Consider the following 25,567-nt stretch of genomic DNA (forward strand, 5'->3'; position numbering starts at 1 on the left):
AAATAGATTCTACATACAGTTTGTTAAAATAAAAAAAAAAGTCTAGAAATTTAAAAATTTCTAAATAATCCTTCAAATATTTTAAGATTGTTTCTATTTTTTAAAAAAAAAAATATTTTACAATTCTACAAAAAAAGTTAATCTTTCTACGAAAGCAGCTACAATAACCATATGTGAGAATAGAACAGACCTCTGATGTAATCATTTGGCTCCTCCCATGAGGAACACTTTTGTGTACACACAACTTCTTCACGAAACAATCCATAGAGGTCAAAAATATATACAGGTATTATGTTTCTATATCTGTTAAGTTCTGCTTTATCTTTTGGTGAAAAAAAAAAATCTACATACAATTTGTCAAAATAAAAAAAGTGTATAAATTTAAAAAAAAAATAAAATAAAAAATAAATCCTTCAGATATTTTAAGATTTTTTTCTATTTTAAAATTCTGCAAAAGGAGTTACAAAAAAAGTTTATCTTTCTACGAATGTAACAATTTTGGGTTGGAAGATGTAGATTTAGATCTCCATTATGGGTTACTTTAAGTAAAAGGCAGCTACAATAACCATATGTGAGAATAGAACAGACCTCTGATGTAATCATTTGGCTCCTCCCATGAGGAACACTTGTAATCAGCATAACACTTAGGGCCAATGTCAGCACCAAAAAAAACTACTAGGCCTGGCAATATGGGTAAACATGCTCTACCCTTGCTAAGTCAGTACAGGGGGCTCACTGTGGGGCCCAATATACACCCAGGGGCCCACTATGATAAAAATGATACATTTGTTACACTTTTGATGCTTTTGTTCTTCATTTTTCTATACAAGTCCATGTATTTCTCCATAGTCTTAGCAATGATGAGACTCAAGAAGGTTCCTTGAGGGTCTTAGATGAGATGACATCATGGCAGGAACAGGTCCTGGATGAGGAAGACTCTCAGGACAACAAACGGTGCCACATTGCTATCTGTCTCCGGGGGTTATTTATCATTTCTTGCCAGTGATTCTTTCCTGCACCAGTCTGATCTGACCCCAGGTAACAGGAGCCCAGAGAGTGGCTAGGTCCCCCGGAAGGTTCCTGACTCAGCATCTCCATATCCACGCTGACTTCTCCGAGGATTTCTTGGGGCACCTCGAACATGATCATCTCATTCCAGACTGGATTGATTTTGTGTTTTGCCCTTTTGCTTTGTTTCCTCTTGAGCCTTTGAGTCTGGTGCCACAGAGTGACCTTCACGAACAAATCTAACAGAAAGACACCGGTAAGGAGCGGAATCTTAAGAACATATGATATTTCTCAAACAGTACCGTATGCATAGCAAATAACCCATTTAAAGGGATTAGAAAAAGCATAGCGACTTTCTTGGTAAAACAGCGCCATCCCTGTCCTCAGGTGGTGTGTGGTATTGCAATTAAACTCTATTCACTTCAATAGATTTGAGCTGCAATACTACACCCAAACTGAGGACAAGGGTGGTGCTGTTTCTGGAAGAAAGCAGACATGTTTTTCTAAGCCTTGATAGCCCCTGACCTTATTTCTGGAGGAGTGCTTACTTTTTTCTTACAGATGTAACCTAATAGCTTACCTATATCTATTCCACAGACAGAGCTAAGCTTTAAAGGGGTACTCCAGCTAAAATCTTTTTCTTTCAGATCAACTGGTTTCAGAAAGTTATATAGATATATAATTTACTTCTGTTCCAAATTTTCCAGTCTTCCAGTACTTATGAGCTGCTGTATGTTCTGAAGGAAGTGGTGTTTTCAGTCTGACACAGTGCTCTCTGCTGCCACCCCTGTCCGAGACAGGAACTGTCCAGAGCCGCAGCAAATCCCCATAGAAAACCTCTCCTGATCTGGACAGTTCCTGACATGGACAGAGGTGTCAGCAGAGAGCACTGTGTCGGACAGGAAAGAAAACACCACTTCCTGCAGGACATACAGCAGCTGATAAGTATGGGAAGACTTGAGATTTTTAAATAGAAGTAAATTACAAATTTCTATAACTTTCTGAAACCAGTTGATTTGAAAGAAAAATATTCTTGCCGGAGTGCTCCTTTAAGGTCATCTTTGTTGCCATGATGCATTGCACCCCGCTAAAGGAAAATCTGTTGCATTTTAAATTTGAAAATGTAATAAAGTGAGGAATTCCTAACTTCGAGCATAGCTCAATGGCTACTGGGCGTGGCTTACACAAACCCCACCCATTTTCCTATATGATTTAAGGGATCGTGTATGCGGTGAATATAGAGCACAATATCCCCACCACATTTATAGGTTCCCCACCTGTGGCATCAGCTATAGTTGAAACTCAGTTGTAAACATGACAGGCTAGAAATGAGTATGCCTTTCCAGTGAAATTGCGCCACCCCTCCTCATAGGCTGTCTCTGGTATTGCATCTAATTCCCATTGTGACTTTTAAACAACTCCAACTTCAATAGAGTTCCCTTATGCCCCGTGATTAATACAGATCACATACCTTTGCCCATAAGGTCATTGTTTTGATCGGAGTGTATATTCCTGGCTTTTATCAGCACCACGATAAGGCGATTGGCAGCGGGGAGATAACTCATAGACAGGAGGACCTCACCAGCTGACTCTGCGTCCTGAGGATAACAACATACGGTGTGACCCACCACCATGACTGCTCTACTCTATTACATAGAATGAGTTATTTACAATATAGTTATGGCTGTCACATCCAGAGCTGCATTTATAATTCTGCCTTAAAGTCCTAATAGAAAGCATAAAGATGGTGGTAGTCACAAATCATTCTCCACTCTGTATCTTGTGGGCCAAAGGTTAAGCTGTTTGCAATCTAAATATTCTACTGTAGAGGGCGCTACCGGACCAAAGCTTCACAAACCCAGAGCTTACCTCCATTAGGTGCCCAAAACTATGGAAAGCTGCACAGAATGATTTTAGTGATAGGCCAATGTTTTTAGGTACTCTATGGCTAGGTTCACACAATGTCAAAAAAGTAAGTTTTTGATATATAAAAAACATCTGTTTTGATATTTTAAAAACTTCCGTTTTTGCCTTTATTAACTGACTGCAATGGCAATGCATTTAAGTCAATGGGAGGACGGACGTCCAATGCACACAACGCATTGAAAAAGGGCAGTTTTTGCCGCGGTAAAAACGGCCGTTTTTCAATGCGTTGTGTGCATTGGACGTCTGTCCTCCCACTGACTTTAATGCATTGCCATTGCAGTCAGTTAATAAAAGCCAAAACGGACGTTTTTTTTTAAATATCAAAAACGGTTGTTTCTTCGACGTTGTGTGAACCTAGCCTTTCACTGTATTATCTTCGCACTATTTTGCTGTATTATTTATATACTGTGCAGTTGTTTTATTTGGGCCCTATATAGCTGTATTATTTGGGTCATATATAGTGGTATTATTTGGGTCATATATAGCTGTATTATTTGGGCCCTATATAACTGTATTGTGTGGGCCCTATATAGCTGTATTATGTGGGCCCTATATAACTGTATTATTTGGGCCCGATATGACTGTATTATTTGGGCCCTATACAATTGTATTATTTGGGCCCTATATAGCCATAGAGAACAATGTAAAGTATGGCCGGTAGCCGTACATTACATTGTGTGCACAGGCTTTCTTGTACAGCCTCTGTTCACTGAATAGCAGCCACACAAAATAGACCTGTCAATTATTTTTGTGATTCCATACACACTAGTGTGATTTCACACTGTCATTAAACAACGGCCGTTGTTCCAACCTGCAATAATGGTCGTTGCTTAATGTAAATTTACGTAGTATTAACATGGCCTATGACTGTATTATTCGGGCATTGCAGGCCTCTTTTTGTGGTGCTGTATGACTGTATTATTTGGGTACTGTATGCGGTAATATGTGGACACTTAACTGTATTATCTGGGCACTGTATATATGTATTATCTGGACACTGTATATTTGTATTATCTGGACACTGTATTATCTGGGCACTGTATATATGTATTATCTGGACACTGTATTATCTGGGCACTGTATATTTGTATTATCTAGGCACTGTATATTTGTATTATCTGGACACTGTATTATCTGGGCACTGTATGTTTGTATTATCTGGACACTGTATATTTGTATTATCTGGACACTGTATTATCTGGGCACTGTATATTTGTATTATCTAGGCACTGTATATTTGTATTATCTAGGCACTGTATATTTGTATTATCTGGACACTGTATTATCTGGGCACTGTATATTTGTATTATCTAGGCACTGTATATTTGTATTATTTGGACACTGTATTATCTGGACACTGTATATTTGTATTATCTGGGCACTGTATATTTGTATTATCTGGGCACTATTAGGCTATGTTCACACAACGTCAAAAAAACAGAAAAGGTGTCCGTTTTTTTCTGTTTAAGGAGACATCCGTTTTTGCCGCAATTTAGTTGCCTTCAGTGCAATGCATCGAAGTCAAAGGGATGATGGTCCAATTCACACAGCGTATAAAATGAGGAACGTTGTCTGCACAGAAATCAGTATAATGATTATGTTAATTATTTTCGGATGTCTACTAAAAACAGCAGACACCATTTTCGTGCCAAGCAGCGAAATGACAGACATCATTTTAAACGGAGAGGGAAAAAGGTTGTGCGAACATAGCCCATAACTATATTATTCATTGTAAAACTGTATTATCTGGGCACTGTATATTTGTATTGTCTGGGCACTGTATATTTGTATTATCTGCACACTGTATTATCTGGGCACTGTATATTTGTATTGTCTGGGCACTGTATATTTGTATTATCTAGGCACTGTATTATCTGGGCACTGTATATTTGTATTATCTAGGCACTGTATTATCTGGGCACTGTATATTTGTATTGTCTGGGCACTGTATATTTGTATTATCTAGGCACTGTATTATCTGGGCACTGTATATTTGTATTGTCTGGGCACTGTAGATTTGTATTATCTAGGCACTGTATTATCTGGGCACTGTATATTTGTATTATCTGCACACTGTATTATCTGGGCACTGTATATTTGTATTATCTGGGCACTGTATTATCTGGGCACTGTATTATCTGGGCACTGTATTATCTGGGCACTGTATTTTTGTATTATCTGGGCACTGTATGTTTGTATTATCTGGGCACTGTATGTTTGTATTATCTGAGCACTGTATTTTTGTATTATCTGGGCACTGTATGTTTGTATTATCTGGGCACTGTATGTTTGTATTATCTGGGCACTGTATGTTTGTATTATCTGGGCACTGTATTATCTGGGCACTGTATTATCTGGGCACTGTATGTTTGTATTATCTGAGCACTGTATTTTTGTATCATCTCAACACTGTTTAGATGTATTGTTTAGATTGTTTAGTTTTATTAAGTAAATGACCCTGTTTGTGCAAAAGTCTGCGCCTTTTTCTTTGCATATGCTCTGCATGCCAGTGATGGACGGGTATGGTACTGCAAGTGGTGGCCTCCTCCTGCACCTAATTTATCATGATTTACGCCTGCTAGCCACCATTTCAGAAATCCCCATCTGTCCTGGAGCAGGTGAGATTGCTGCTGCCAGATGTGTGCTCAGATCCAGTGTACTGATACAGCATACCATTATATTATTGGAGCCCTGCACACTGCATGTTTCAATCCTGCACAAATCATACTAGCGCCCCCTACTGGTTCCTGCCATGACCCCCAGCCATTCTAGAAGATGCCATCCCCCCCTCGCCTCGAGCAGATGATATCATTCTGCAAATATCTAATATTCCTATTGAGCGTCATCTGTAAATGTTTCCTCTCTAATCTAAACACAGGTGCACAGATCTGGAAATGTCTCTGTCTCCTTCCCCTGAATTCCCTGACACCGGGAGGATATTGAGGTGGTGATGGTGGTGGGGGGGACATATGAGCATTGCTATAAATAGCTGCAGGAAGCCTTCGCCCCCCCTCCCTCCCCCCGTACTAGTGATTCAGTAATGATCTGCACTAGAGGACTACTCCAGGATATCTGACATGACGCAGGCGGACTGTAAACTAGGACAAGCACTCAGGGGCCGCTGCAAACCGCATGCAGCTTCTCTGCCGCCGCTGACGTGACACATTTATTATTTGCCGCATTTATTAGAGGGGATTATTATAAGGCAATCTATCACCCGGGAGCTGATCCGCTGACGTCTATCGCCGCCATAATCACATCTGTGTAATCCAGTTACCTATTATCTGGTATTTTATACTTGTAATACACAGATGTAGCAGAGCTGAGCCTGTCATTTGGCTGAGCTCCCTGCTAGGAAGGTGATTTATTGACCCATAAGATGTAAATGTTTTGCAACATTGATGTCACTCTCACATTATGACATCATCATGCCTCCTGAAATAACCCCACCCCCCTCTGCTCCATAACATCCAGGGGTGGTCTTGGCATTTCTGGGGCCCCAAGCAAAGTTATGTCTGGTCCCCCCCCCTCTGCTGCCCCAGTAGTATATACCCCTTGTGTGCTGCCCCCAATAGTATATACCCCTTGTGTCCTGCCCCCAGTATTATATACCCCTTAAGTGCTTCCCCCAGTAGTATATAGACCCCTGTGTGTTCCCCCAGTTATATATAGCCCCCCATGTGCTCCCCCAGAAGTATATGGACCTCCTGTGGGCTGCCCCAGTTGTATATATACCCACTGTGTGCTGCCCCCAGTTGTATATACCCCCTGTGTGCTCCCCCACTAGTATATAGCCTCCCCTGTGTGCTCCCTCAGTTGTATTTAGCCCCCCTGTGTGCTCCCCCACTTGTATATAGACCTCCTGTGTGCTCCCCCACTTGGATATAGACCCCTGTGTGGTTCCCCCAGTAGTATATAGACCCCCTGTGTGCCCCATCAGTATTATATAGACTCCTGTGTGCTCTCCCAGTAGTATATAGACTCCTGTGTGCTCCTCCAGCAGTATATAGACCCCTTGTGTGCTGCCCCCAGCAGTATATAGACCCCCTTTGTGCCTCAACAGTAGTATATAGACCCCCTGTATATTCCCCCAGTAGTATATAGACCCCCTGTGTACCCCACCAGCAGTATATAGACCCCTGTGTGCTCCCCCAGTAGTATATAGACCCCTGTGTGCTCCCCCAGTTATATATAGCCCCCCTGTGTGCTCCCCCAGTTATATATAGCCCCCCTGTGTGCTCCCCCTGTTATATAGCCCCCCTGTGTGCTCCCCCCATTTATATATTCCCCCGCTGTGCTCTCCCCCAGTTAAACAGACCCCTGTGTGCTCCCCCTTCCATATAGTATAGAACACAATAAAATAAAAACTTATACTCACCTGGGTCCGGGCGTCTCCTCTTCTCTTCACTCTTGTGGCCGCAGGAAGGGTTTTCCCTGCGATCACAAGCTGCCGCACTCCCCTTGTTCTAGCGCTGATGCTCCAGTTATGTCACTGGAGCGCCGGCACCACAAGGACAAAGTGGCCACTTGTGACTGCAGGGAAAACCCTTCCTGCGGCCACAAGAGTCACTGACAGGAAGGGAGCCAATGGCTCCTGCCCTGTCAATGCTGCTGCTTCATGTAACTATGAGCGCTCATTACGAGTGATCATAGTTACAGTTCAGATCGCAGCGAGCGGGGCAGCCGCCCTGTCCAGCGGTCTTGAGCACAAGAGCAGGACGTGGGGGCCCCCCTGGATGTTGGGGGCCCCAAGCGATCGCTTGGGGTGCTTGGTGCCAAAGACCGCTATTGATAACATCACGTTAGATAAACTTACCCCTTAGTCAAGTGACATCGACTGAGTTTCTCATATAACAGTATCATCATCCCTAGATAACCCCATGTCACCAGTCCCATGTAAATAAAGCAGTCACACTTCGACAACATCACCTCCTCACTCTGTGACATCACTACCTCCCTCTCTGTGACATCACTACCTCCTCACTCTGTGACATCATACCCCCTCACTCTGTGACATCACTTCCTCCTCTGTGACATCATCACCTCCTCACTCTGTGACATCATCACCTCCTCACTCTGTGACATCATCTCCCCACTCTGTGACATAATCACCTCCTCACTCTGACATCATACCTCCCCACTCTGTGACATCACTACCTCCCTCTCTGTGACATCATCACCTCCTAACTATGACATCACTACCTCCTTACTCTGTGACATCATGCCTTGTCACTTTATGACATCACTACCTCCTTACTCTGTGACATCATCACCTCCCCACTCTGTGACATCACTACCTCCTCACTCTGTTACATCATCACCTCCTCACTCTGTGACATCACTACCTCCTCACTCTGTGACATCATCACTTCATTACTCTGTGACATCACTACCTCCTCACTCTGTGACATCACTACCTCCTCACTCTGTTACATCATCACCTCCTTACTGTGTGACATCATCACCTCCTTACTGTGTGACATCACTACCTCCCTCTCTGTGACATCACTACCTCCTTACTGTATGACATCACTACCTCCTCACTCTGTTACATCATCACCTCCTTACTCTGTGACATCATCACCTCCCCACTCTGTGACATCACTACCTCCTCACTCTACGACATCATCACTTCATTACTCTGTGACATCACTACCTCCTCACTGTATGGCATCACTACCTCCTCACTCTGTGACATCACTACCCCTTCACTCTGTGACATCACTACCTCCTTACTCTGTGACATCACTACCCCCTCACTCTGTGACATCACTACCTCCTCACGGTGACATCACTTTTCCCACTCAAATATCCCTGCCCCCTCAGCTTGTTAAATAACACCTCCTCTCACTCTGTGACATCACTATCTCCTTACTTTGTGACATCACCATTCCTAAAAAAAAAAAAAACATTCCACATTCAATGACATAATAGGCCTTCCTGGAATAACTCCTGCCCCAAAGGGCCCTCTAGGCCAAACGAGTATCTGAGACTTTTCCCACCTTCTCTGGGGCCCGGAGGTCCACCCATCGTGCAGTGCCAAATGGGATGCCAACATTCGCCAGGCTCAGGGTGATTTCTCCAGCCACCAGATGCCGAGAGAAGCGGTCGCAGTTTCTCAGGGTAAGGGTGAGGGTGGCCGCGGCTCTATCGTCCTCCTTCAAAGGAAACAGCAGAGCTTCTTCCCACACCGTGTGGGCCCTTCTTTTTACAAGTGCCGTTTGCGCCTCCGTCTGGCCATGATGGGTATTTAATGTGCCCAGGACATAGCAGTGACTCCCACAATCCTCCTCTTCTGACAGCAGCACACCCACAGCTGCAAGATAGCAACACATTTTCATGTTATTACATTTAGGAAGTGATCAACAAAATGAAAAAAATAAATAAATTGGCTTGTGACTGAGAGGTGGCTTGTGATTGTGAGAAGTGGCTTGTGATTGTGAGAAGTGGCTTATGATTGGCTTGTGAGTGTGAGAAGTGGCTTGTTAGTGTGAGAAGTGGCTACTGATTGGCTTGTGAGTGTAAGAAGTTGCTTATGATTGGCTTGTGAGTGTGAGAAGTGGCTATTGATTGGCTTGTGAGTGTGAGAAGTGGCTACTGATTGGCTTGTGAGTGTGAGAAGTGGCTACTGATTGGCTTGTTAGTGTGAGAAGTGGCTTATGATTGGCTTGTGAGTGTGGGAAGTGGCTTGTTAGTGTGAGAAGTGGCTACTGATTGGCTTGTGAGTGTAAGAAGTTGCTACTGATTGGCTTGTGAGTTCGAGAAGTGGCTATTGATTGGCTTGTGAGTGTGAGAAGTGGCTACTGATTGGCTTGTGAGTGTGAGAAGTGGCTACTGATTGGCTTGTGAGTGTGAGAAGTGGCTTATGATTGGCTTGTGTGAGTGTGAGAAGTGGCTTATGATTGGCTTGTGTGAGTGTGAGAAGTGGCTTATGATTGGCTTGTGAGTGTGAGAAGTGACTTATGATTGGCTTGTGTGAGAAGTGGCTTATGATTGGCTTGTGTGAGTGTGAGAAGTGGCTACTGATTGGCTTGTGAGTGTGAGAAGTGGCTACTGATTGGCTTGTGAGTGTGAGAAGTGGCTACTGATTGGCTTGTGAGTGTGAGAAGTGGCTACTGATTGGCTTGTGAGTGTGAGAAGTGGCTACTGATTGGCTTGTGTGAGTGTGAGAAGTGGCTTATGATTGGCTTGTGTGAGTGTGAGAAGTGGCTACTGATTGGCTTGTGAGTGTGAGAAGTGGCTACTGATTGGCTTGTGAGTTCGAGAAGTGGCTACTGATTGGCTTGTGAGTGTGAGAAGTGGCTACTGATTGGCTTGTGAGTGTGAGAAGTGGCTACTGATTGGCTTGTGAGTGTGAGAAGTGGCTTATGATTGGCTTGTGTGAGTGTGAGAAGTGGCTTATGATTGGCTTGTGAGTGTGAGAAGTGGCTTATGATTGGCTTGTGAGTGTGAGGCGTGGCTTATGAATGGCTTGTGAGTGTTAGGCGTGGCTTATGATTGTGAGTGTAAGAAGCCTCTTATGATTGGCTTGTGTGAGTGTGAGAAGCGGCTTATGATTGGCTTGTGTGAGTGTGAGAAGTGGCTTATGATTGGCTTGTGTGAGTGTGAGAAGTGGCTACTGATTGGCTTGTGAGTGTGAGAAGTAGCTACTGATTGGCTTGTGAGTGTGAGAAGTGGCTACTGATTGGCTTGTGAGTGTGAGAAGTGGCTTATGATTGGCTTGTGAGTGTGAGAAGTGGCTACTGATTGGCTTGTGTGAGTGTGAGAAGTGGCTACTGATTGGCTTGTGTGAGTGTGAGAAGTGGCTACTTATTGGCTTGTGTGAGTGTGAGAAGTGGCTACTGATTGGCTTGTGAGTGTAAGAAGTGGCTTATGATTGGCTTGTGAGTGTGAGGTGTGGCTTATGAATGGCTTGTGAGTGTGAGGCGTGGCTTATGATTGTGAGTGTAAGAAGCCTTTTATGATTGACTTGTGTGTAAGAAGCCTGTTAACTAGCAGTTTTAGTTGATTTTCCCAGATCTTTTTAGGAGTCAATGCCAGATGATCTGGATCAGAAAAACATCCCAAACAGTGCCACACCTGTACTTAGGTTGTGTTTGGTATTGCAGCACAACACAGTTCCCTTTAATAGAACGGAGTCACAATGCAGACAGCTCATAGTCAGCTCTGGTGCTATTTCTAGAACACAGCGCCATGTTTTTCCAGTTCTTTATGACCTCGGCCCCAGCACCAGAGACCCAGGTGACAGATCTGCTGCTATAAAGTGGCCGCTTCCAGTGTTCCAGGCTCCTCTGTGTATTGCCAAACGCCGAGATAAATCATCAGACTCCTATGGGGCCTGCGCTGAATATTAGTACGTGACGTCTGTTCCCCATCTCAGGTCTCCTCATTTACATAGAAGCAATAACACAATTTCCATCTAATGAGAATTCATCATGTAACATGTACAGGAATATTCACCTTCCAGAAATGACACACACAGCTCCGACGTCTGGCGGTCGTACCCCAGGGAATAGCGCAGCTTGGGGGTGTGAGGGACCGGGCTCAGCTTGTCTACATCATCATGGTCAGGAGAGGTAGAGGGGATCTGGTCTGGGAAATATAGGGAAAAGATGTTATTAGATAGATAGATAGATAGATAGATAGATAGATAGATAGATAGATAGGAGATAGATAGATAGATAGGAGATAGATAGATAGATAGGAGATAGATAGATAGATAGATAGATAGATAGATAGATAGATAGATAGGAGATAGATAGATAGATAGATAGATAGATAGGTAGATAGATAATAGATAGATAGATAGGAGATAGATAGATAGGAGATAGATAGATAGATAGATAGATAGATAGATAGATAGATAGAAGATATATAGATAGATAGGAGATGGATAGATAATAGATAGATAGATGATAGATTGATAGATGATAGATAGATAGATAGATAGGAGATAGATAGATAGATAGATAGATAGGAGATAGGAGATAGGAGATAGATAGATAGGAGATAGATAGATAGATAGATAGATAGATAGAGGGATGGATAGATAGGAGATAGATAGATAGATAGATAGATAGATAGAGGGATGGATAGATAGGAGATAGATAGATAGATAGATAGATAGATAGATGATAGGAGATAGATAGATAGATAGATAGATAGATAGATAGATAGATAGATAGATAGGAGATAGATAGATAGATTGATAGATAGGAGATAGATAGATAGATAGGAGATAGATAGATAGGAGATAGATAGATAGATAGATAGATAGATAGATAGATAGATAGATAGATAGGAGATAGATATATATATAGATAGATAGGAGATAGATAGATAGATAGATAGGAGATAGATAGATAACAGATAGATAGATAGATAGATAGATAGATAGATAGGAGATAGATAGATAGATAGATAGATAGATAGATAGATAGGAGATAGATAGATAGATAATAGGAGATAGATAGATAGATAGATAGATAGGAGATAGGAGATAGATAGATAGATAGATAGATAGATAGATAGATAGGAGATAGATAGATAGATAGATAGATAGATAATAGGAGATAGAATGATAGATAGGAGATAGATAATTATAGGAAGATAGGTATTGGAAATGGAAGTTTTCTCTCAATCCTACAGTATGTTCTCGCTCTCTTGCTCTCTCTCTCTCTCTCGCTCTCTCTCTCTCTATACCCCGGCTGTAAAAAGATGACACTTTGCATACTGATCACCTCCCCCCCCCCCCAGCCACTTGTCATCCTGTATTAGGTGAGACCCCCCCCCCACCTGTCACATCCGTCTCTCCCGTCACAATGTATATGGGATGAGTCACTGATGCTTAGGAGGCCACCGCGTGCTGTTCCTATAGCCCCAGCATAGTACGACATGATTCACCGAGGGAATATCATTAATAGAGACCTGACAGTGAGGAAAACAATCACCTGCAGAGCAAGCTTCTATATCCCCGGAAACTCTTAAAGAATAGATAAATAAAAGCCTCAATAGATATTCGCACTGTACATAGGAGGAGCAGATCTGATCCACTAGTCCGCAGCTCCTGATCATCAGACACCTTCAGGAACCACAAGACCCCCTATAGTTATTGTCATCTTCAAATCCAAAATTTAGAACATTTAACAGGTGTCAGAAAGTTATACAAATCTGTAAATTACTTCCAGTAAACACTCCAGTCTTCCAGTACTTATCAGCTGCTGTATGTCCTGCAGGAAGTGGTGTATTCTCTCCAGTCTGACACAGTGCTCTCTGCTGCCACCTCTGTCCATGTCAGGAACTGTCCAGAGCAGCAGCAAATCCCCATAGAAAACCTTTCCTGCTCTGAACCACTTCCTGCAGGACATACAGCAGCTGATAAGTACAGGAAGACTGGAGATTTCTTAATAAAAGAAGTTTACAAATTCAATCTGAAAATATTTTATTTTACCAGAGTACCCTTTAACTCTACCCCTAAGACGACTTAAAGTAAGATGCCCTCCTATCACTAGCATCAACAGATTCCTAGTGGTCTTCCACATGTTACTCCCATTTGACACAATGGGGGTGCAGGGCATCATTTGTACTTGGTTGGTGGCCCTGTTACAGATTGTATGTCAGTGTATGAGAGGTAGGTCACATGACCTTCCCACATCAGGACTGTGTTTTCAAGTCCTCCAAGTGCTAGAGGAGTAAACACACTCACAGTCACCCCCTTTCTAAACTTGTATTCCTAATTTCTTTATTCCTTTATTTATAACCCAATTCATGGTTCATTATAAGGCCTACTCACAAACCACCAACCAGTGCCCATATTTGCAGAAGCTCCGCCCCCGAGCTTCAATTTACGGATAGCGAAGAGCCATGATCTCAGTACCGCCCTCTGCTGGCTCACTCAGATATATCAGTTTTGGGTCATCACTAGATACCACTATAACAATTCTTCAAGAAAGTTCAATGTCCAATGGGGTTTCTTATCTTCTTATAAACTTTGGGTTATACCGTTCATACAATAACATGGAATTGCCCTTTAAGGACAAGCTATTGTGAAGGAGTCAATATACATAATTCAGCTAGGAATAGCTTATTTAGTTGTTCTTTTCTATCTGAAAAATCCTGGAATAATTTCATTCCGTTGGGTCACGTGATCTTGTGGTGACCCCCTGGAAATTACGTGTGTTTCTGTGCTCTCAAGCTGCATGGACTATTCCACACAAGCTCTCCACAGAGGGGGAGACAGAAATTCTCTTTGGAGTCATTGATGATGATTATACAGCACCTGTCATACAGTTATGGATTTGGTGACAGTTCCCCCTCCCTGTACTGTATAAGTATGGTCTCGTAATATATTTAGAGATATATAGAGATGAGGATTATTACACTGCCCTCCCCCGGGGGGAAGAGATGGTACGGACTCTAGATGTGCAGATGCATCATGGAAATGGAGAGGATGCAGTTTGCAGTCTGAAAGTCAAGATGGAGGCTGATCAGAGGTCACATGACCCACCTGCAGTAATGATATGTGTGGACACAGCTGAGCTGGGAAGAAACAGATGACACTGCAGGAATAATGGTGATGAGTTCGCATTATATGGGAGGAAACAATACCGTAGTGTTTTTATTTTTTATTTTAAATCAGCCCATCGTGTTGGCCCTGCCTATGAAGTGATGTTTAGGTTTGTAAATAAATTTTCACCACTTTCCAAAATATTGGGCAGATAGTAAGGAGCATAAAGGGTGAGTGCTGGCTGAGTATTAGGGTATGGCCAGGACCAGCGTTATCTCCCATCGCGACCATGTGTCAGCTGTAAGGGTATGTCCACACTACGGTATCCCAGTGGATCACCCACCACAGATTCCACAGCTCACCCCCGCTCACGTGCATCTCCGCTGGTCCGTAGGCTTCATTCTATGGTTTGGCAAATTCTGCCATCGCCTGAAGAATGAGCAGGTTCATTCTTTGGGCGGACGGCGGGATATGGCAAACCATAGATTGAAGGCCATGGGACCAGCAGAGATGTGAGCGGTGGTGAGCTGCGGAATCCGCGGCGGGTGATCTGCCATGATTCCGTAGTGTGGACATACCCTTACAGCTGACCCCCACAGTTCCAATGTTCTGCATGGGAGATAGCGCTGATCCTGGCCAGTTGACTGCCTAATGCACCTACACCCTGGTGAAGCCAGGGGGTGCTACAACCCACCACACTGTGCTGCACAAGCCAAAAAGAGAAAAAAGCCATAAAGAAAAAACTACAGCTTAGGATTGGTTCACACTAAGTTTTTGCAATCCGTTTTTTACAACAAAAAAAAAACAGACGCATTTGTGTGCATCCGTTTTGATCTGTTTTTTTTTTCACTTCCATCATAAAAAAAAAAAAAAAAAAAACAGATCACAACGTTAAAAAACAGATGCATTTTGATTGGAAGTCAGTGAAAAAACAGATTGCAAAAACGTAGTGGGAACCCTGCAAAAAAACGAGGCCTACAGAGGTGCACAAATGGAACAATGAGACAGGTATGGCTATCTGACTACCACAAGGCAATTTTTTTTCATGTTTTAAATTTTTATAACAGTAATAAAACATATATAATATTGCTAATATATAATATAAATATATAATATATAAATAGGAAAAAAATAATAATATTTTTTTATATTCTATACTGTATGTGGCACCATAAAAATTACAAAGAATATGCCCCCCTCCCCCAACTTTTTAAGAATTTGTGTAACAATAGCTTTCCCCCAGCACAGAACATGTTAATCCAGCTGTCATCTACCGACAACATGTTCTTCCAGTTTATCCCGAGACGTCTTACACCTCCTGGGGGCATAATCTGTCACAAGTCTTATTATTTAGAGAAGGTGACACGAGTTAGCAGAGCAGTATATGTCTTATGCATCAGTTATAATACTGTTGGCATCTTATGTGGAGGAGGGGCTGTGGGCTCTGGGTGCCATGGTGGCTCCAACCTGCTGGGCATTGGCCGGGGCAGGAAGAAGGCATCAATGTTTAGTTGGATTTTTCTTTTAAAGATGTATAAGTTATCAATATCAGATCAGTGGGATATACAGAACAGATGACCGGAGGGGCTTGTGCAAACGCTTTGACTTTTTCTATTCCTTCCTAGCACAGTGCCATACAGTTTGCAGTGGCTGTAGTTGGTATTGCACTGGGATGAGGTGCAATACCAAGTACAGGCCAGGGGCTGCGACAAATACATCACCCTACATTATTTGTCCCCTCCTCTTACATATAAGAGATCTCTCATGGAAACCAGTGGTTCACACTACGTTTTTGCAATCCGTTTTTTTGCAGAAAAAACAAAAACGATTTCCGTTTTGATCCGTTTTTCCATTGAATTCCATTTTTTTCAAAAACGGATCCATTTTTTTTTAACTGACACAAAAATGAGGTCGTCTACGTATTTGTGTACATAAAAAAAAAAAAACGGATCCGTTGTGATGCGTTTTTTTTATTAATGGAATTCAATGAAAAAACTGAATAAAACGGATGCACACACATGAATAAAACGGACTGCAAAAACGTAGTGTGAACCTTTTACAGATGAATGACTCCTCCTTATTTGCTTTAAAGGGGCGATTTTTTTTTCTTCTTTCAACTGAACTGGTGTCGGAAAGTTACATATATTTGTTATTTACTTTGTCTTGTCTTCCAGTACTTATCAGCTGCTGTATACCCTGCAAGACCTGGTGTATTCTTTCCAGTCTGACACAATGCTCTCTGCTGCCACCTCTCTCCATGTCAGGAACTGTCCAGAGCAGGAGAGGTTTTCTATGGGGATTTGCTGCTGCTCTGGACAGTTCCTGACATGAACAGATGTGGCAGCAGAGAGCACCGTGTCAGACTGGAAAGAATACACCACTTTCTGCAGGACATACAGCAGATGATAAATACTGGAAGATTGGAGATTTTTAAATAGAAGTAAATTGCAAGTCTATAGAACTTTATTTGAATTTTTTTCCCCTGTAATGTTACGTAAACGGCCTACAATGGGGTCACTGTTGCTTTAAGAAACCCCTTACCCCCCGATCTGTTACCTGAGACCAATCCTCCCGAGATGGTCTCCACCGGTTTGTTCTCCTCCTTCAGGTCGTTCCCCGCAACCTTCAAAGCTGGGTCTTTGCAATTAACGATCTCGGGGGACGTCTGCTTGGTGGAGATGATGTGAGGGAAGCGAAGCTTTGCCTGTGGCTGCACCGGCTCAGTGCATCTGTAGACATTCATCTAATGGAAGAGACGGAGGGAGAGGAGGATGAGCGAGGGAAGCGAGAGGAAGATAAAAGAGCAAAGCCAAGGGAGGATTACACAGAAAAAGAGCTGATGCTGTATGTCTCATATAAGGGAAGTCTCTAAACTTTTATGACTTTACGGGGGCTGTGCTATTACATGGACCATACGGATCCTGAGAATATAGGGGTCCCTTTAGTTGAGATGGGAGTTGTGGTTTTGCAACAGCCACAAGTCAGTGAACACTACCCTATAGTAGGTTTACTAAAGATGGATCTAATATGGAGTTGTATACAAATGTATGCAGTGAGCTCCCTCTAGTGGTGGCTATAGGGAGGCAGATTTTTATCATTGGTCTACTGGGTATTGCATTTACTTAAATGGGGCTTAACTGCAATACCAGGCATGACCTGAGCACAAGAATGGCGCTATTTCTACAAATATAGTAGTAATATAATATCAGGGCTCAGAATCGCAGGATGAGAAGCATAACCCGGAGAGACCCCAGCGCTCACGATCAATCTCCGAATACATTTACACATTTTGGCGCTGTCATCTCTCTCCTGTCCTCGCTGGATATGTTGCCTGGTAACCAGATGGCCTCGGCAGAGATACTGAACGGTCTAAAACTGTGCAGCGTTTTACAGTAACAAGCGGCAGCGTGCTGCATCCTCCTGGGGTCCAAGGTAGAAAGTTGCCAGAAGACTTGTGTGATTGTGATGTGAGTTTTTCCGAGCGTGCGAGGGCACTGTATAATTCATCGAGGTTTATACCAGGAGAAGCCGCAGATTTATATCTATTATTAACAACCGCAGCTCTGAGGACGCTGAGAGGCTTATATAAGAGAGACCCCCAATTCTATCTATCTATCTATCTATCTATCTATCTATCTATCTATCTATCTATCTCCTATCTATCTATCTATCTATCTATCTATCTATCTATCTATCTATCTATCTGTCTGTCTATCTATCTCCTATCTATCTCCTATCTATCTATCTATCTATCTATCTATCTATTATCTATCTATCTATCTATCTATCTATCTATCTCCTATCTATCTATCTATCTATCTATCTATCTATCTCCTATCTATCTATCTATCTATCTATCTATCTATCTATCTCCTATCTATCTATCTATCTATCTATCTATCTATCTATCTATCTCCTATCTATCTATCTATCTATCTATCTATCTATCTATCTTCTATCTATCTATCTATCTATCTATCTATCTATCTATCTATCTATCTCCTATCTATCTATCTATCTATCTATCTATCTATCTATCTATCTATCTATCTATCTTCTATCTATCTCCTATCTATCTATCTATCTATCTCCTATCTATCTATCTATCTATCTATCTATCTATCTATCTATCTCTCTATCTATCTATCTATCTCCTATCTATCTCCTATCTATCTATCTATCTACCTATCTCCTATCTATCTATCTATCTATCTATCTATCTATCTATCTATCTCCTATCTATCTATCTATCTATCTATCTATCTATCTCCTATCTATCTATCTATCTATCTATCTATATTCTATCTATATTCTATCTATCTATCTATCTATCTATCTATCTATCTATCTATCTCCTATCTATCATCTATCTATCTATCTATCTATCTAGTCCACAGAAATCCGCAGCACTCCAACATGTGGTAAGAAAAGTTTTATTCCATCAGCATAGGTACAAAAATGGCGACGTTTCGACCCTCTCACAGGGTCATTCTCAGGCCTGAGAATGACCCTGTGAGAGGGTCGAAACGTCGCCATTTTTGTACCTATGCTGATGGAATAAAACTTTTCTTACCACATGTTGGAGTGCTGCGGATTTCTGTGGACTGTATTTGGGATCCCTAGCCAAGGGACTTTCTTCGCTGGCACCCACGCCTTTACCTCCGGATGTGCGGCTTTCCTCTGGACTATCTATCTATCTATCTATCTATCTATCTATCTACTATCTATCATCTATCTATCTATTGCTGCGTTAACACGTAACGATTATCTTGCGAATTTGCGCAATAACGATCTAATTCGAACAATAATCGTACGTGTAAACGCAGTGAATGATCAAACGACGAGCGAGAAATCGTTCATTTTGATCTTTCAACAAGTTCTCAAATCGTTGTTGATCATTTGCAAAAATTTGCAGATCGTTCCATGTGAACAGTCGTTCGCCGATTTAACCAATGTGTGAGATAGGCTTTAAGCGATCACAAAACGAATTTTTCCATACGATATATCGTACCGTCTAAACGCTGATCGTTATGAAAAGAAAATCATTACTCCAACATCGTTAATCGTACTATTGGGCAAATTATCATTCCGTGTAAACGTAGCATAACTTATATCAACCAACTGTGCAACATCTGTAACGGGCCCCCGCCTCTTATGTACCATTTATAATTCTAATATTAGATTAGGTGTTTCAGGCCCCCCTCCAGTACTAGGACCTGAAATTCTCTCCAGTGACACAGCGCTCTCTGCTGCCACCTCTGTCCATGTCAGGAACTGTCCACAGCAGCAGCAAATCCCCATAGAAAACCTCTCCTGCTCTGGACAGTTCCTGACATAGACAGAGGTGGCAGCAGAGAGCACTGTTTCAGACTGGAGAGAATACACCACTTCCTGCAGGACATACAGCAGCTGATAAGTACTGGAAGACTGAAGCTTTTTAAATAGAAGTATTTTACAAATCTATAAAACTTTCTGCTATCAGTAGAGTTAAAAAAACAACAATGGTTGAAGTCAGGGTAGGTGTCAGCACAGGGGTTACACAGGCAAGTGCTGGGGCCCACAGCATCTCTAGGGGCCCAATATTCTGATGTTCAGGACCTGTGAGCATTCTGCAGAGAGAGAGAGAGAGAGAGAGAGAGAGAGAGAGAGAGAGAGAGAGAGAGAGAGAGAAGGATGAAGGACCTGATCACATGATCCACAGGTCCTCAATACTGCAGTGTGGAGATTGGCCTGACAGAGAGGAAGAGGGAGAAGACTGAGCTGTTAGTGCTGTGTGTGTCAGTCAGTAATGTGTGTTTCAGTCAGTCAGTAATATGTGTGTGTTTGTGTCTGTCAGTAATGTGTGTTTCAGTCAGTCAGTAATGTGTGTGTGTGTGTGTGTGTCAGTCAGTAATGTGTGTGTGTGTCAATAATGTGTATGTCAGTCAGTAATGTGTGCATTTGTGTGTCAGTAATGAATGTGTGTGTCATTTAGTAATGTGTGTGTCAGTAATGTGTGTGTAAGTCAGTAATGTGTGTGTGTCATTTAGTAATGTTTGTGTGTCAGTCAGTAATGTGTGTGTCATTTAGTAATGTGTGTGTGTCAGTCAGTAATGTGTGTGTCATTTAGTAATGTGTGTCTCAGTCGGTAATGTGTGTGGGTGTGTCAGTCATTAGTGTGTGTCAGTCAGTTAGTAATGTGTGCATGTGTGTGTCAGTCAGTAATGTGTGTGTGTCATTTAGTAATGTGTGTGTGTCAGTCAGTAATGTGTGTGTCATTTAGTAATGTGTGTCTCAGTCGGTAATGTGTGTGGGTGTGTCAGTCATTAGTGTGTGTCAGTCAGTTAGTAATGTGTGCATGTGTGTGTCAGTCAGTAATGTGTGTGTGTCATTTAGTAATGTGTGTGTCAGTCAGTCAGTAATGTGTGTGTCAGTAATGTGTGTTTCTGTGTCAGTAATGTGTGCATGTGTGTGTCAGTCAGTAATATGTGTATGTGTCATTCAGTAATGTGTGTCAGTCAGTAATGTGTGTGTGTCATTTAGTAATGTGTGTGTCAGTCAGTCATGTGTGTGTGTCAGTAATGTGTGTTTCTGTGTCAGTAATGTGTGCATGTGTGAGTCAGTTAGTAATATGTGTATGTGTCATTTAGTAATGTGTGTCAGTAATGTGTGTGGGTGTGTCAGTAATGTGTGCATATGTGTGTCAGCCAGTAGTGTGTCAGCAAGTGTGTGTTTGTGTATTTTATTGGTGTCTCAAGTGATTGTGCATAGTGGACGGATGGATAAGATGACCACTGAGGCTCTGTCGCCCATAAACCTGGAGGCGGCCTTGGTTGAAGTTCCCCTTTAAAGGGGTAGTGCGGCGCTCAGCAATTATTCACAGAAAAACACACATTACAAAGTTATACAACTTTATATGTATGTTATATCTGTGAATCGCCCCCTTCCCATGTCCTCCACCCCCACCCGTGTACCCGGAAGTGTGGTGCGCTATACATACCTGATCCGTGTCGACCAACCCCGTCCGCCATCTTCTTCAAAGACGTCATCTTCGGGAGGCCGGCCGGCCCCCTTCTGCCGCGTCATAACTGTGCTCAGACGCGATTGGCTGAGCACAGTTATATACAGTTGTATAACTTTGTAATGTGTGTTATTCTGTGAATAATTGCTGAGTGCCGCACTACCCCTTTAATAGTTCACTGTGTACAGTTATAATCTGCGTGTATACAGTGAGCTCCCCCTGGTGGTGGCTGTAGGCAGGCCATTTTTTATTATGTCACTTTATTCTATGCAGGGAGTGTACTGTTCCATATCAGAAAAATTGTTCTGACTTATATAAAAATGTATCTAGAGGGTTTTCAGAGACTTTAATATCGATAGACTGTTCTCATGATTTTCCGGCCATATGAGGTTCATGGAACTCTTATCCTTTGCTGTTTGAGAGGTTATGGTGTTTGGGGGTTTGTTTGCCAGGTGTCCAGCTTTGCATCCATGCATCCATAGAAGAGACTGAGCTGCAGTACCAGGCACGACCACTAAGACATGTATGGCGCTGTGCTTGGTAAGTGATGAGGAAGGTGTAGTATTTGTCAGAGAGAATAGTTGAGTTGGATGCCTCCAGATATTGATGGACTATCTTAAGGACAGGTCGTGAATATCAACGTCTCGGAAAATCCATTAAGAAATTAATGAGCAGAAAATTTCAGACATGAAAATACAATGATCTTTCCTGGATGGAGACAGATTAAAGGTCATCGCTATTGACTGATTTAATCCTCTCCATCCTAAAAGTCATCTCCGTGGGGGTCACGCGGCATCGATCCCCAGGATCTCAAGGACAATGGGATGCTATAGTGTGCGGTGAGCCTGCGCCCTCTACAGCTCCCATTCATCTCAATGGAGAGTGAGGATAGCAGGACATAGGGATTAACCCCTCACTGCTGTATAAAGCTTCCTGCTGTACGGAGATCACAGGAGGGGGAGGAGTATACAGCCGCACAGGATTATTACTGTACAGAGACGTCCATGGAGGGGTGCGGAGTAAGGAGGATTCTGCTGGGAGTCTATGGATGAAGGAACTACACATCTCATCATAGCCCTGTCACATGTCAGTGTCCACAGCCTGCGGGGTTATAACGTTATAGTATCTATCTATCTATCTATCTATCTATCTCCTATCTATCTATCTATCTATCTATCTATCTCCTATCTATCTATCTATCTATCTATCTATCTATCTATCTCCTATCTATCTATCTATCTATCTATCTATCTCCTATCTATCTATCTCCTATCTATCTATCTATCTATCTCCTATCTATCTATCTATCTATCTATCTCCTATCTATCTATCTATCTATCTATCTACCTACCTACCTATCTCCTATCTATCTATCTATCTATCTATCTATCTATCTATCTATCTATCTCCTATCTATCTATCTATCTATCTATCTATCTATCTATCTCCTATCTATCTATCTATCTATCTATCTATCTTTCTATCTATCTCCTATCTATCTCCTATCTATCTATCTATCTATCTATCTCCTATCTATCTATCTATCTATCTATCTCCTATCTATCTATCTATCTATCTATCTATCTATCTCCTATCTATCTATCTATCTATCTATCTATCTATCTATCTATCTATCTATCTATCTCCTATCTATTATCTATCTATCTATCTACCTACCTACCTACCTATCTCCTATCTATCTATCTCCTATCTATCTATCTATCTATCTATCTATCCATCTATCTCCTATCTATCTATCTATCTATCTCCTATCTATCTATCTATCTATCTATCTATCTATCTATCTATCTATCTATCTATCAATCATCTATCTATCTCCTATCTATCTATCTATCTATCTATCTATCTATCTATTATCTATCTCCTATCTATCTATCTATCTATCTATCTATCTATCTATCTATCTATCTCCTATCTATCTATCTATCTATCTATCTATCTATCTCCTATCTATCTATTATCTATCTCCTATCTATCTATCTATCTATCTATCTATCTATCTATCTATCTATCTTTCTATCTCCTATCTATCTCCTATCTATCTATCTATCTATCTATCTATCTATTATCTATCTCCTATCTATCTATCTATCTATCTATCTATCTATCTATCTATCTATCTATCTATCTCCTATCTATCTATCTCCTATCTATCTATCTCCTATCTATCTATCTATCTATCTATCTATCTATCTATCTATCTATCTATCTATCTCCTATCTATCTATCTCCTATCTATCTATCTCCTATCTATCTATCTATCTATCTATCTATCTATCTATCTATCTCCTATCTATCTATCTATCTATCTATTATCTATCTCCTATCTATCTATCTATCTATCTATCTATCTATCTATCTATCTATCTTTCTATCTCCTATCTATCTCCTATCTATCTATCTATCTATCTATCTATCTATCTCCTATCTATCTATTTATCTATCTATCTATCTATCTATCTCCTATCTATCTATTTATCTATCTATCTATCTATCTATCTATCTATCTATCTATCTCCTATCTATCTATCTCCTATCTATCTATCTATCTATCTATCTATCTATCTATCTATCTATCTATCTTTCTATCTCCTATCTATCTATTTATCTATCTATCTATCTATCTATCTCCTATCTATCTATCTCCTATCTATCTATCTATCTATCTATCTATCTATCTATCTATCTATCTATCTATCTATCTCCTATCTATCTATTTATCTATCTATCTCCTATCTATCTATCTCCTATCTATCTATCTATCTATCTATCTATCTATCTATCTCCTATCTATCTATCTATCTATCTATCTATCTATCTATCTATCTCCTATCTATCTATCTATCTCCTATCTATCTATCTATCTATCTATCTATCTATCTATCTAATCTATCTATCTATCTATAATACAGTTTGAACCATGCCCCTTTATTCTGATGTATAATATGGTGGCAATAATATTTCCTTGCACTGGGTGGTCCTGTCCTCAGTGCTCCCCCACCCCTTCCATCTTCTGTCACAATTGAGTACTATGCTTGCATTGTGGAGGCATTAGAAGACACACCAATGCCCTGTACACCATGATCCCCGACCACCTAATGCCCTGTACACTATGATCCCCGACCACCTAATGCCCTGTACACCATGATCCCCGACCACCTAATGCCCTGTACACCATGATCCCCGACCCCCTAATGCCCTGTACACCATGATCCCCGACCACCTAATGCCCTGTACACTATGATCCCCGACCACCTAATGCCCTGTACACCATGATCCCCGACCACCTAATGCCCTGTACACTATGATCCCTGACCACCTAATGCCCTGTACACTATGATCCCTGACCACCTAATGCCTGTACACTATGATCCCCGACCACCTAATGCCCTGTACACTATGATCCCCGACCACCTAATGCCCTGTACACTATGATCCCCGACCACCTAATGCCCTGTACACCATGATCCCTGACCACCTAATGCCCTGTACACCATGATCCCTGACCACCTAATGCCCTGTACACTATGATCCCCGACCACCTAATGCCCTGTACACTATGATCCCCGACCACCTAATGCCCTGTACACCATGATCCCCGACCACCTTGCTCTAGTATAGGAGAGTCCTCCGGCACCATCTAACTTACCACTTGCCCAGGCTGGAGCACGCTGGCCATGGTCACAGGTGTGCCGTCCCCGCTGTCAGGTGACATCTTCTTTTTATGAAGACATTTGCACAAACATATAAGTCCACATAGGGCCAGGAAGCCAGTGGCAGTGCCCAGGGTGGCCCCCATGGCTAATACAGGGGCAGCTATCATGATGTGGCGTCTCAGGTGCCCTGGGCAGCAGGCAGCAGTCAGTATGGACAGTCACTCCATGGCACTGCTCTCTATTTCCAGTTCTTGGAGTGCTGAGGCTGATGTGTGATCTGCACTGACTTCTCTGAATGAGCGGGGATGGGGGTCTCTCCAGGGAAGAGGGAGGTCTCGCCTCCTGTACGTCACTTGGTTAGAATGAGCGGCTGGAAGGTGCGAGCTGTATCCTCCTCTCCCAGATCGAGCTGTATCCTCCTCTCCCAGATCAGCCCTCAGGCTCTCAGCT

The 25,567-nt window shown here is 42.0% G+C and overlaps 1 protein-coding gene across 1 annotated transcript; it reads right to left on the reverse strand.

Moving 5' to 3' along the window:
* Positions 1 to 488: 488 nt before the first annotated feature.
* SYT13 (synaptotagmin 13) lies at positions 489 to 25,366 on the reverse strand. The gene is made up of 6 exons (XM_069968089.1): positions 25,111 to 25,366; positions 16,997 to 17,183; positions 11,395 to 11,526; positions 8,937 to 9,250; positions 2,480 to 2,606; positions 489 to 1,247 (listed from the first exon to the last, which is right to left on the reverse strand). The coding sequence occupies exons 1-6, from the start codon at positions 25,282 to 25,284 to the stop codon at positions 940 to 942; spliced, it is 1,242 nt and encodes a 413-aa protein (XP_069824190.1). The 5' UTR covers positions 25,285 to 25,366; the 3' UTR covers positions 489 to 939.
* Between the last annotated feature and the right edge of the window lie 201 nt (positions 25,367 to 25,567).

This window comes from Dendropsophus ebraccatus, chromosome 4 (assembly GCF_027789765.1).
Source record: "Dendropsophus ebraccatus isolate aDenEbr1 chromosome 4, aDenEbr1.pat, whole genome shotgun sequence".
Taxonomy (NCBI): domain Eukaryota; kingdom Metazoa; phylum Chordata; class Amphibia; order Anura; family Hylidae; genus Dendropsophus; species Dendropsophus ebraccatus.

Bases quoted from the DNA above. Each gene is read 5' to 3' on its own strand.
- SYT13 (XM_069968089.1), bottom strand. From the start codon at position 25,284: ATGATAGCTGCCCCTGTATTAGCCATGGGGGCCACCCTGGGCACTGCC. The intron at 11,527-16,996 runs GTAACAGATCGG...TATATTTCCCAG, and splicing joins CTCGGGAGGATTGGTCTCAG to ACCAGATCCCCTCTACCTCT. The intron at 2,607-8,936 runs GTGGGAAAAGTC...TGTTATCCTCAG, and splicing joins ACCTCCGGGCCCCAGAGAAG to GACGCAGAGTCAGCTGGTGA.